The 14,037-nt window shown below is 45.2% G+C and overlaps 1 protein-coding gene across 1 annotated transcript in view; it reads left to right on the top strand.

Annotated features, from left to right (window-relative positions):
* ANLN (anillin, actin binding protein) overlaps nucleotides 1–14,037 on the top strand; it is a gene marked incomplete at its 5' end in the record, with an annotated part of 42,449 nt that overhangs the window by 21,348 nt on the left and 7,064 nt on the right. Inside the window, 9 exon segments of the mRNA XM_078769304.1 lie at nucleotides 8,276–8,443; nucleotides 9,746–9,872; nucleotides 10,298–10,346; nucleotides 11,715–11,765; nucleotides 11,887–11,922; nucleotides 12,535–12,565; nucleotides 12,673–12,779; nucleotides 13,381–13,467; nucleotides 13,568–13,675. Of these exon segments, the coding sequence (XP_078625430.1) occupies nucleotides 8,276–8,443; nucleotides 9,746–9,872; nucleotides 10,298–10,346; nucleotides 11,715–11,765; nucleotides 11,887–11,922; nucleotides 12,535–12,565; nucleotides 12,673–12,779; nucleotides 13,381–13,467; nucleotides 13,568–13,675 (764 nt within the window).

Here is a 14,037-nt window from a genome sequence, read left to right as displayed (position 1 = left end):
CTGCTGTTTCTGCTCCCGTACCCTTCGCCTTCTGCCACTCCTTGAACTTCTTCCTCTGCTCGTCAATCCTCTTTCCAACTTCGTCATCCCACCACCATGTTTCCGAGTGCCTCGGTGGTCCTTTTGTCCATCCACACACCAACGGCTCCCAACAGACTAGCTTTCATTGACATCCAACCACTTTCAAGCTCAACCACATCATCCTCTACCCTACTCAGCCTCTCTTTTAATGCTTACTGTCACCTCTTTCAACCTCCACACCTTCATTCTCGGTTGGTACTTCACCCGCCGAGCTCTCCTTGCACCTTTCACCCTTATGTCGCAGACAACCAAGTGGTGCTGTGAAACAGCCTCCTCCCCCGGGATCACCTTTGTGTCCCGGAGGTGCCCCCTATCTCGCCTACGCACCATCAGGTAGTCAACGGTTGTCGTCGACCCACCTGACGTGTATGTAACAAGCTTATTATCCTCTTTCTGGAACAGTATTACAAATCAACAAATCAGCTCCATCAGCAAACTCCAAAATCCTTTCACCTTCTCCATTTCTCACACCATATCCGTAACCCCCATGAACTCCGTCAAACCCATCCATACTCCTTCCCACATGTCCATTCAGGTCTCCTCCCACCACAACAACTTCCTCATCTTTCACGTTTTCCATCAGCTTCTCTATTGCACACCAGAACTTGTCCTTCTCTTCATCGCTTCGACCAACCTGCGGAGCATATCCCGAGATGACGTTCACCAAGAGCTTTCCAATCATCATTTTCACCATCATCAACCTATCACTCACTCTCGTCACACTCACCACACTGTCTACAAACTCCTCAGAAAACAGGACACCAACACCATTCACGCCCTGCGGGCACCCTTGCCACACAAACTTGTATTTCTGTGCCTGCCTACCCTTCACCATTCTCACACCACTTCCCTTCCATCTCGTCTCTTGCACACAACATATGTCCACTCTTCTTCTGACCTGACGCCAACCCTCTTAGTCGTCTCTTACGACACGCAGGGATACGGTGTACCTATTCTGACCAGGGTACACACTGGGAAACGTTTAAAACATGGAAATTCTGGGAGGGGGGAGGGGAGGGGGGGGGGGGGGGCGTCAGCATCACGGCTGCGGTTTAAACATATTCCAACAATAACCAAACAGAACCATGAAAAACAATCCGGGAAAAGTCTCCAAGCGAGAACGTGGATTTGAGAAAGAAGGAGCAGAGGCGGAAGAAAAACGAGATATAGGGGGCGGGGCACAAGCCGAGACGAGGAGGAGAGAGAACAAGCACGTGTACGGGAGGAGAGTAAGAATCAAAATAGAATTCTTTGTCTAGGGAGGTGAGGTGAGGGGGAGAAAACAAAATAAAAGAAACAAGCAATACAGCGAAGGAAATAACCCAAACCGAAAAAAAAAACACTGACGGGGGGGGGGGGGGGGGGGGGGCGGAGGGAAGCCCCAAGTCACCAGACCGCGCACTAAGGTACGACCCAGAAAACGATTAATTACACACAAGTTTGCATGAACCACAAACCAACACCAACTAGAAACACACAATAACACGTACACAGCAAAATAACCAGTGGAAATTTGACAGACAAGAATGGGAAAACACTCAAACTTCGATGCCGTGGAGAGCTCGAAGCATGCCTCACTCGCCCGAGGAACCGGAGGTCCGGTTGAGAAGAGTGATGGAAATTAATGTAGAAGGAAGTAGAGGACGGGGAAGACCGAGAAAGACTTGGCTAAAGATGCTGGAAGAAGAAATGCGGGCAAGGGGGTTAACAAGGAGAGATGCAGAAAATAGGGCAAAATGGAGAAGATTGTCAAGGGAACCGCAAGGCTAACCCCCGCTCTCGCAGGGAAAATGGCCTTTAAAAAAAAAAGCATGTTGTAGTATGGCATTACTTGTGCTTCAGAAATGGGACATTGTATTCTCAAAGTTCTCTAATGCAGGGCAATGTGGCATAAATCTATTCTCTGTATACATTGATGCAGGGGGGGGGGGGGGGGGGGGTGGTGAAGAGAACTGGATATGAATTCGGATATGATTATTTCAATCACAGCATATCTTGATTTGAAATCGTACCTGCAATGCCAGCAGATGGCTAGTTGACGTCATAATCTTGAACACATGGAGTATTAAGAACCATGTCGCACCATCGTTCACTGATAATCACTGAAGGAGTTGGAGCTGGTGAAGGAAAACCTTTGCTTCTGTGACCCAACATTCCCTGAGCCCAAAATTGCACAATCTCTGGTTCTGCATTTCTTTATATACACTCGATATGATCAGAAACTCCATTGTCCAGCAGGGAATGCTGCATCTGTGACACAGCAGGTTTCACCGTGCTTGTTTGTGCAGGAAAAACCTATTTCCGCACTTGTGATGTGCTTTATATTTATATCCGTATCTGTGTAAAGTCACGTGAAAAAGTAAGTACACCCCATGGAAAGTTTTGACTTTTTCAACATATTTCAACATATAGCTATTTAATCTTCATTTCAACAATATTGAAAGATAAAGGTGATATAATATAACAAATATCATGAAACATTTACATTTTGTAGTCCATTGTATAATTTAAATAAACAAATGCAAATTTCCCTTGTGGAAAAAGTAAGTCCACCCCTACATTTATTGCTCCTTCAAATACCTAAAATTAGAATCAGGTGCACCAGCTCAGGTGCAAATGATTAGAGCATCATTCGAGAGGATCTTGGAGGAACCTGTCTTATTTAAACCTCAGACATTTAGTTTGGTTTGCTCTTTGTTGTTGAAGTGTGTGGTGTCACCATGCCTAGATCAAAAGAGCTCTCTGAGGCCTTCAGAAAGAAGGTTATAGATGCTTATGAGTCTGGGAAGGGATTTAAAAAGATCTCCAAACAATTTGAAATCAATCATTCGACTGTCCGGAAGATCATCCACAAGTGGAGAAGATTCCAAACAACTGCCAACCTATTCAGGCCAGGCCACCCCAGCAAGTTCAGCCCGAGAGCAGACCAGAAGATGCTGAAAGAAGTCTCGAAGAACCCCAGAATGTCATCACGGGACCTACAGAGGTAGCTCTTGCCACTGTTGATGTCAAAGTGCACGAGTCTACCATTAGAAAGAGGCTGCACAAATTTGATCTACATGGGAGGTGTGCCAGGACGAAACCTTTGCTGTCCAGAAAGAACATGGTGGTCCCATGGACTCGTGGTGGTCCCTCTCGGCTCTCCCCCCGTTGGTATTTTTGTGCACATAAGATTGTTCACGGTTCTGTTTAAATATTATTTAAATATGTATAACCTTTCCCCTTCAGTGTTTTACTCAGTGGTATTTTACAACACGCTGTTTTTCTTCCTATTTAAAAGGCTTTTCTCAATTTCCTCTCCAACTCATTCCACCTCAAAAAAAAGAAATTCAATATCTTATACGTCTCCCTCACTACATGGTCTAAATTCACATTCATTCCATCCCTCCTCCATCATTCTGAACCGGATTGCTAACTTGAAAATCACAACAAACCCAATTTGTTTTCAATGTTCGTCTTTCATTAATCATCCACTTTCTAAACTCCCCTCTTGCCCCTCCCATCCAAATCCCTCCCCTTGCACCTACACTCCTAAACTCCCCCCTTGCCCCGCCACTCTTAAACTCCCCCCCTGCCCCTCCACTCCTGAACTCTCCCCTTTCCCTTCCACTCCTGAACTCCCCCCTTGCCCTTCCCCTCCTAAACTCCCCCCTCACTCCTCCCCTTCAAAACTCCCCCCCAACCCCTCCCATTCAAATCTCCCCCCATACCATTCCTCTCCAATTCTCCCTCCTCCCCCCTCCTCCTCAAAGCTGCCTCCTCCCCACTTCGTCTCCCTTCTATCTCATACCTCCACCCCCCCCAACCTTCTTCATTCCTCTGCCCCCCCTCAAACAACCCCTCACTGTGCCTCATCCCTTCACCTTCAAACCTTTCATCCTCCTCATCCTTCCCTTTCTTGGAACTCTTCTGCAATCGCTGACACACTAACAACTGCTCTCCCTACCTCCCCCTCTCATCCTTCATCTTACCCTACTCCTCCCCTCCCCTGTCCTGTACCCGATGCTCCCCCTCTCTCTTCATTAACGGTATGGACCTCAAACATCTGGGGCCTTCGCTCAAACCTGACTGATCTCTCCATACAGGTTGCTTCTGACAATCCAGACTTGATCTGCTTAACAAAGACTTTCCTCCTTCAAGATGTCTCTGATTCCTTAATATCTCTTCCTGGTTACTCCCTCCCTCCTCCGGTATGATAGACCTGAGCCTCGGCCTGGTGGTGGGGTGGCTATCTTTATCAAAAACTCTCTTCCTCACTGTCCTTGCACTGCCCTCTCTCCTCTTCACCCCCAGGAGTACCTCTGGCTACGGCTTCCTCTCCGCTCCCACCTTTTGTTCATATGTGTTCTGTACCGTCTTCCAAACAGTGATGACTCCATCTACATTTCACTGTCCGACAACATGGACCAACTTCTATCCACTCATCCCAACTCTCTCTTCCTCATATGTGGTGACTTCAATTGTCATCATGCCACCTGGTTGGGTGTGGGTTCCTCTCTCACCAGTCATGGCACCTCAGCAAAGGACTTCTGTGACTCACTGGGATTGACACAATCTGTCAATTTCCCGAACCGGATCTCAGCCAATGGAGTATCTTCTCTTCTAGACTTGGTTATGACTAACTTCCCTGCTAATGTCTGCTGCTCTTCTTCTGCTCCAATCGGTTCTTCTGATCATGTGCTTGTCAAAGTGGACATCTCTCTGGCCATTCTCAGAGAGCCTCCTCAGCGTCGACGAGTCTGGCATTTCACTCAGGCCGACTGGGACGGTCTTCAAGCAGCCATCATTCGTCTGGATTGGTCTCCCATCACCACTGCCTCTGACATAAATTCTTCCTGGGAATTCTTCCAAAGCAAACTGATCTCTCTCATGCACAGATTTATCCCATCTCGCCTTCAGTTGTCTTACCCTTCCTCCCGTCCATGGTACACTGAATCTTGTGGTGAGGCAGTTGCCCTGAAACAACTTGCCTTTGCCTCTTGGAAGGCTAATCCAACTGAAGGAAATCTCAGTTCCTTCCACCAAGCTCGGAACAAGTGTGTGTCTACCCTCAGGAGTGCCAGGAAGCACTATCTCTCCTCACTCAAGAATGAACTCTCAAACCTGTCTCCTTCCTCCAAATCCTGGTGGCGTCTGGTCAAATCCGTTTCTGGTGTTTGTTCCCCCTCCATCCCCTCCCTTACCTCAAATGGCCACACAGTTGACATCGCACGTGACAAAGCCGAATGCTCAACTCTGTGTTTGCCTCAAAATCCTTAGTCCCAAACCCATCTCTCTCTGTTCCCACCTTTCCCAGTCGAACCAAACTGCTCCTGGACTCTGTGACCTTCTCTCCTGACAAGGTGGAGGAGTTTTTGTCAAACCTCGACTCTGATTCTGCAACTGGACCAGATGGCATCAGCCCACGGGTCCTAAAATCCTGCTCTGCCGCTCTATCTCACCCTCTCTCTGTTCTTTTCACCCTATCTTTTGCTCAAGGTCATCTGCCAGCATCCTGGAAATCAGCAAACATTACCGCTTTACACAAAAAAGGTGCAAAAACAGATCCTTGCAACTACAGACCAATCAGCCTGCTCCCAATTATCAGCAAAGTCATGGAATCCATCATTGCTTCGGATATGAAATCTTTCCTCTTCTCCAATGGCTTGATCTCTGATCATCAATTTGGTTTCAGACCAGGTCACTCTACTCTGGACATGCTGCTTCTGCTGTCTCAACAATGGATGGAGGTCCTCAATGCCAAACAGGAAATCAGAGCTGTCTCCCTTGACATATCACGTGCCTTCGATACGGTCTGGCACCCAGCTCTGCTCACCAAACTCTCCTCCTATGGTATCCATGGAAATCTCCATGAATGGCTTGCGGACTTCCTCTCTGGTCGTAGTCAACGTGTGGCCCTGAATGGATTTCTCTCATCTCCCCTTCCCGTTCAGGCTGGAGTTCCCAAGGCAGTGTGCTGGGCCCTGTGCTTTTTCTGGTCTTTATCAATGATCTCTCCGACTCTCTGGAAAATCCTCTGTATCTCTTTGCTGATGACTCCACTCTCTGCCGCTCCATTCCTCTTCCCTCAGATCGGCAGTCTGCAGCCTCCTCACTCTCTGAAGACCTGGACAAAATCACAGACTGGTCAAACATGTAGAACATGTCTTTCAATCCTGACAAATCTCACACTCTTACTATGTCTCTCCGAAAAGATCGACTGGACAACCCTCCCATCTACTTTCTCAACAATCCTCTCCAAGAAGTTCTGTCGCTCAAGCTTTAGGGTCTCACCATCTGCCATGATCTTTCTTGGGAAAACCACATTTCCAAGCTGACCGCCAAAGCCAGTCGCCGACTGGGCATCCTCCGTCGTGCGAAGTCCTTCCTAGGCACACCTGAGCTCCTCACCACATACAAGGCTTTCATCCGCAGCTCAATGGAATACTGTTCTCCCCTATGGGCTGGTGCTCCTGCCTCACACCTGGCTCGGCTTCACGCTGTTGAATCCAAAGCTTTCAGAATCATTGGAATCTCCCGCGATGAAGCTATCTCTGAGGGCCTTTCACTCACTCACCGCAGGCAGGTAGGTGGTCTTTCTGTCTTCTACCGACTCCTCTCCGGCCTTGCTCCCCCAGCTCTCTCTGTGCTCTGTCCCCCAAATATTCCTACAGGTCGCACAAGATCTGCCAGCCACCCTCTGATGGTTAAACTGCCGAAATCTCGGCTCTCTGCTCACCTTCACTCTTTCATTCCTCTTTTCTCCCGCCTCTGGAACAAACTCCCACACTCACTTCAATCACACTCCTCCCTCCAGGTCTTCAAAACAGGTGTTCACCACCATCTCTTATCTTCCCCCATCCAAAACCTTGATCTTTTCTACCCCCACTAATTCACCCCAGATCCACCTTGTTTGAAATTCCAACTTCTTTCCTGGAAGTCTTGGCAGTGTCCATATGTTTTATACCTCTCCCACCCCCCCCCCTTCCCATGCCTCCCCCCCAAAGCCCTCTCCCTCCCACAGTTCTCTCGATGTCTCCATGTCTCTCGGTCCCTGCTCTCAAATGTTGTGTTTGTGTCCTTCCCCCTCTCTCCCCATCTTGTCTACCGCTCCCGATGTTATTTGTTTTGTGTGTCTGTTTGTCTTTCTGTGTGATTAATGTTCGCTCTTTCACGAGACTCGATCTTGTATACAAAAAAAAAAAAACAAACAAAAAAAACATCAGGGCAAGACTAAAGGTTGCCAATGAACACCGAGGTAAAGACCAGCACTTCTGGAACAATGTGCTCTGGACAGATGAGTCAAAGGTAGAGCTATTTGGCCACAGTACCAGAAGACATGTTTGGAGAAAACCAAAGACAGCATTTGACCACAACAAGAACCTGATACCAACTGTAAAGCATGGTGGTGGAAATATTATGGTTTGGGGCAGCTTTGCTGCATCAGGGCCTGGACAGCTCACCATCATAGAATCCACTATGAATTCTTCATTGTACCAGAGGGTGCTTGAGGATAATGTGAGGCCATCTGTCGGAAAGTTGAAGCTCAACCGAAGGTGGACCTTGCAATATGACAATGACCCTAAACATACCAGTAAATCCACCAAGGAATGGCTGAAAAGAAAGAAATGGAGGGTTCTGGAATGGCCAAGTCAAAGCCCGGATCTAAATCCCATCAAGATGTTGTGGGGGGATTTGAAACGAGCTGTGCATGCAAGAAACCCCTCAAACATCGCACAGCTGAAAGAATTCTGCATGGAGGAGTGGGCAAAAATTTCTCCCAGTCGATGTCAGAGACTGGTACACAGTTATAAGAAACGCCTACTTGAGGTTGTTTCTGCCAAAGGGGGCAATACCACCTATTGGAGCCAAAGGTGTACTTACTTTTTCCACTTGCGAAATTTGTATTTATGTTTATTTAAATTATACAATGGACTACAAAATGTAAATGTTTCATGATATTTGTTATATCACCTTTATCTATCAATATTGTTGAAATGAAGATCAAATAGCTGTATGTTGAAATATGTTGAAAAAGTCAAAACTTTACATGGGGTGTACTTACTTTTTCACGTGATTGTATATGTGAACATGGCCTCACCCAAGCGGTGCGATCTTTTGTTTTGAATGTAAAATGCATCGGCTGGTTCAGTTTTGTCCTTCGCTGTTGTCCTCAACCCGGAATGTATTTGATGTTCCATCATTTAACCCACAGCTGAGAAACATAAAGCGCTGCTCGTGGAGCTCAACCAGCTCAAAGTGGGCCAACGGAAAGCGAACCAGGCCAAAGAGCCAGCCCCGGCGTGCCTGGGCTGTGCGAAAGTGTCCGACATCCGGCTACCTCTGAAAGCGGATTTCATTTGCTCTTCAGCTTCAAAACCAGGTACTTTCTAATGCTCATCCACCATATTTATCTCCACCACCGAAGGTTGATGGAGGTTATGTTTTCACCCCTGACTGTTTGTCTGTGAACAGGATGTCTCAAAGTTGTGGACGCATTCAAATGGAATTAGGTGGAGAGGTTGGGTATGTGACACAGCCGAATGATTAGATTTTGGTGAAGATCTGGATCTGAATCTGAGTATTTTAAAAGTGATTCTTCACCATTGTGAGATAGAGCAAAAAACGATATATAGGAGGATATCTCCAAAAATTGACGGATTTGGATGAAACCTGGTGGACAGGTTGTGTGTGTGACAAGGAATAATTAGATTTTGGTGAATAAGCGAATGTGGATATGATTTTTTTAAATTCTCAAGTTGTTCTTCACCATTGAGAGGGCCAAAAATGATAACATTTCAAAAAGTTGTGGACCAATTGTGACAAAACTTAGTGAATGAGCTGGTTCGGTGACGAGAACAAGCTGATTAGATTCTGGTTCAGGTCCGAATCCAGATCCGGCCTATCAGTTGATGCAAAACGTAAACTGTTCAGACTGGCGGAGGTTTGCGCTCCACTGAGTGCCGTTCTAGTTTTGACTTTTGGAACGGAATAATGGGAACCATGTTTTTAATGGGAATCTACTTGACTGAATGTGAGCTGTTTGCTTGTTGGTTGTTGCTCGATTGGTGCTTTATTTGGTTGTTTTTATATGTCTTTTTAAGCTTTGTGTCGGGTTGTGTATTTTGATTGCTTGGTAGGTATTTTGAATTTTTGCTTTGTAGGTATTTGGACTCATGTCTGAAATTGCAGTAACACGGAGGCTCTGCTCTTTTTACTGGGTAATAATTTGGGAAAAATTGCTTTCTTGCAGTTGAGATAAAGATGCTATTGAAGCTGAATCTTGGGACCTGTTGCTCCCTTGTCACAGACAGATCAGTGGCTCCTCCGTCTTCGACCGCCTCCCTTTTTAATTTTTTTAATTTTTTTCCCGTTCCTGGTTTTTCAGTCCCTTATTTTGTTGCACGTGTTGTAGCATCCACCTCCCCTTTTCCTCCCCTTCCCCGATCCTAAGTCCTCATAACTCTCCCGTTACTTTCGTTTTTACCCTCGACTATTCTCCCAAGTGTCTGTCGTTTCGCTCGACTGCTGTCGGTGTCCCTTCCCTACCCCCCCCACCCCCCCCTCCATCCCGTTTGTTTCTGTTGTGGCTCTTCCATGAGTTTGACTGTCTATACAAAAAAGTAAAAGATTGTCTTGCTTTTCTTTGCTTTCTTACTTTTGACCTCCCTCTGTCTGACCTTAGACAAAGGAAGCTGTTATTTCGTGGTTCTCCTGAGGAACGGCCCTAAGAACATTGTCGCGACGCCACTCATCTCCATGCAAGCAGCTCTCAAAACCGATATGGTTCCCTTTCCCACCACCTTCACAGTGTGAGTCTTGGTCCATCTGCACTTCCTGGTGTTCCGTACAACCCCCACCTTGAAACAGTTCGGGCGCCTAACAGTACAGCCGGTTTTTGGCCTGACTGTTAACATAATTTCTGCATGTGTCGGATATTTATAAGATTTTCTCATTTGAAAAGGGAATTGAATGCTTTTTAAATGGTATCTAGATTAAATGGCATCTGACATGGAAAAGAATGAGATCTCACCAAAATAAAAAACATTCAGTGGAGTTGTGTGGAAAATGGTCAATTGAATTTATTATAAATAAATAAACCAACACGAGTGACTCCATTCGGTGGGGAAAGTAGAAAGTTTTTCTTCCTTTAAAAAAACATTTTTTTTTTTGACTACTTGAGCCTCTGCACATTTCGACATTATTTGATGTTTGCAATGCTTGTGACTTTCTGCAGGCAAGACGTACCAAGCAACTTTGAAATCCATTTGGAAGTTTACTGCTTGGTGCGTACTCCTCTTGCATTTTGATACTTGTGAATTCTCCCATTTTTTGAATGTTGGTGTTATGCAAGGGGCATTCGGATCTACACACAAGACTCGCTTGATTGTCAGACATGCCAGCTTCATCTTTCAAACATATTTCATAATTATTGCCAACTGTATCGTATATTTCCCCATGTACGTAGACAAGCAAACGCTAGAGCACGATCGGTTCGGGTGTCCAAATAATTTTATTCGTAAACTTCTGAACGCCTTCGCACACATCAGGAAGTTGTACCTAAATTTATTAATACATACGATCGACTTTTAAGAAAAGGAGGGACAAAAATACAACACACATGTTTATAACAGAAAATAGCACACGGTACAAACTCCAAATTAAATTTAAGGCCAGGGGATCAAACCTGTTGGGCAAATGAAAATCAAGAATGGACAAACGAAATTTTATATCACTATTTACCTTTTTGATGAAACTTTGGTTGTAAGGTGATTCTCCAAGACAAACACTGACATGGGAAGGGAATGATTCCAAGACTGACATGGACAGGAAATGAAAGATCTCGCCGGGAAATCAGTCAAAATCGACATGGGTTGAAGGAGGTGGGCGACTTGGGTAACGGAAGTCCATACTCCAACACCAGGCACTCTGCTCTTCTGGTAACTGACTTGGAATCGGACACTGCCTTGATCCCAACAATGACAACCCCAGCACTTCTTCGACAACTACGACCACAATCTCTAACAGCACGTTTTTATTCTAATGCTCCAAACCTGTTGCCACATCTATCGGTTCATCCATTGGGAAGCTGCCACGACACCATTAGGGTAGCCCGAGGCTGCAAGTCCTGTCAGAGTTCCAGTGTTGGAGGTACGAGGTTGATGGTACATGAAGCGTACACAGGAGCTGAGAGATCCTGTTCGAAGGTGCTGGAGAGTTCTTGAGAGACTGGGGTGGAGGGTCAATCAAAAGTACTTGAAACGATGGTGCTCCAAAATGCACCCCATGGGCTGGTCTGGTCAGGTGTGATTCGGGTGAACTTGCCGCCTTCGCTGCACGCCTTTTTATGTTCGCAATAACACAACCACTTAAATCCCACAAATTGCCGTCCAAGCGATAACTTTAATGGCTTGAGGTATAATGCATCAAGCATATGTTGATCATCGCTGCATAAATACAAGACACCTCCCTCCCCCCCCCCACCCCCCCACCCGTGCTATTGTTTACTAAAGTGAGGTGTTTTTCATTTACAATGTGGCACAGGTGGCAATGTCACTGTGAACTCAATTGCAGCTTGGTATTGTGATCTATTTTACAATGAAAGTATTATTGTAAATGCACTGGCTTTTTTTCTTTCTTTCTTTTTTCTTTAGTCTCAAAAAAGAGAGGCAGCCCCAAATGAGAAGAAGAAGAACAAAGGCTCGGTAATTTGGCAACCTTTCGCTCTTTATTGTACAGTATTATTATTTGATCAAAAGTAGGTTTCTTGTAGTAGTTGTCTTTCTTGTAACCTTCTTTTGTTTCTGAAAACCCATTTCACTGTAGAACATAACGCCCAAGAAGTTGTTGTCTTCAATCACGGTAAGTTTCTGATAATCGAGAGATTGTGCTAAACAGTTTTGCTCATTTATTTATCAGACTGTTCTCCCTCCCCTCTCCCCCACCCGCAATCACCCTTTCACCCCCCCCCCCCAACCCTTCGCACGCATCAGGAGACAGGTGTGTGTCCCTGTGTCTGTCCGTCATAAAACCTTCTTTTTTTTTTTCTTTTTGTAACCATTTGAGCTTTTGTCATCGGACCTTTATTATGAGAACATGGAGAAAAAAAAATAAAAAATTGTGTCAAAATATGAAAGGGCAAAGCCAGTGACTATAAATAACCCTTGCAAGCCCCACCACAGTGCATCAAGCACAAGACTGCCGGATTTTTAAATAGCTTCCGTGTTTTTTTTATTTTCTTAATTTTTTAACAAGGCCATAACATTTTTACAAATTGAGTTTTTGCATCAAATCTTTAACAAACCTTTTATAATGAGAATACAAATTAATAAAATGTACAATTTTTTTTTTTAACTGTCGAATTTGTCAAGTTTAGTTCGAGTACAAAGCGGCGACAGACGGTCTTTGCATTTTGAGATGTTTTCTAGTTGAGATTTAATTTTGTACGTCTTTTATTTTGTTTTTATTTTATAGAAAATCAGTAGCAGCAGCCTCCCATCACCAGGTGAGTCACTATTTTGATTGAACCTGCTTGTATCTAACCTTTTTTTTTTAAAGTATGAAGTGACCATTGGATGACGTTTTGAATAATGGTCTCGTGTGTACCTGCAGCATCAGGGTCCAGTTCAAACCTGCCAAGGCAGAGCGGTTTTGACCTTGTTGGCTCTGCGAAGCTCACGTTGGCGTCGGTTGGCAAGGCCAAGTTCCAGCTCGAGCAGGTTGGCCTCGAGAGCTATGAATGAATTTCTGGTGCACTGGTTTGTAAAGTTTTAGGCACATGTTGGTGCGTTTGCTTCTCTCATGTCGGCATACGGATATGTCGCCTCTTGTCCGCTGGGTGGTTGTTGTGCAAAGATGCCACATACCTAAGTATACTCAAACCAAGATCACATCTGATTGTGTTTATTTGTAATGAGCGACCTCAGGGTCGTCACAACCTTGCCGGCGATTCTTGTCAAATAAAATGTGACAAAGGAATGAGGAATTGTCCTCTGGAGGGGAACTTTCCCTTGATAATTGGGAGTGTGGAAATTGTACTCTGTGTGTGGGTTAAAGTGTAAATGTATTTCTTGATTGTGGCCATCTCACAGCAATGTTGTCTAACTGCACTTTTGTGCATTTTCTGTAAAAACAATGTAAATTCATGTATATGACTCGTTGCACATTCTGTTGAGGTCGCGTTGCTTTTCGGGATATGTTTGGGAAACTTCTTGAAACTGGCTTATTTTATCAAAGGCTAGCATTGGTTTATTGTCGTGGTAATCTGTGCTTTATCTTTGCATTATGCATGTTTGAATCCTGGCCGTGTTTGCGTTTTAGGTTCCATTCCTGTCGCCGGTGGAGGGTTATGTGTACCTCAAGTTTCAATGCCGTATTAACACCGCTGTGGAGGAGTGTGGCTTTCTTGTGAGTATCTTTACTTGGTGCAACCTTCTTGAATGCATTTGTTGATGCTGCCTGGCCTGAACCTCTTGTGCTGAGCACTTCTTGACCTGTTCACCCTCAGACCATGTTTGATGATGTCAGCGGCTTTGGAGCATGGCACCGACGTTGGTGTGTACTTTCTGGGCACTGCATATCCTACTGGACCTATCCTGATGATGAGAAAAGAAAGGTGATTGCTAAGATATCTCAAAGCCCCTGTTAAATCAAATAAAAATAATTTGGCACTCGGTACGAAAGGTGTCACCAATGGTCATGAGAAGGTTTTGGAGTCTTTTGGTTTATTATCCCTGGCAGACGGTAGTTTTATTTTCTTTGAGCTCAACCTGGCATTGGTTGTGCTAAACAGCTACCTGAAGGGGGCGCCACTTTGCAGTGACTGCTACGGACTTGGAGGGAGGAGTGCCAAACATCACGTTTGAATACTCTTATCATGATCTTGCATTCGAGCAACAAGAACCCCCACAAATCTGACATGATAAACTAGTAATAGGAGTCTACAACCATCCTTGGCCGTGTGGAATGTTGGACAAG

Source organism: Myxine glutinosa, unplaced genomic scaffold, assembly GCF_964187855.1.
Source record: "Myxine glutinosa unplaced genomic scaffold, kmMyxGlut1.1 SCAFFOLD_2023, whole genome shotgun sequence".
Taxonomy (NCBI): Eukaryota; Metazoa; Chordata; class Myxini; order Myxiniformes; family Myxinidae; genus Myxine; species Myxine glutinosa.
The sequence above is the reverse complement of the archived record's forward strand: the minus strand, read 5'-3'. Positions and strand labels throughout refer to the sequence as shown.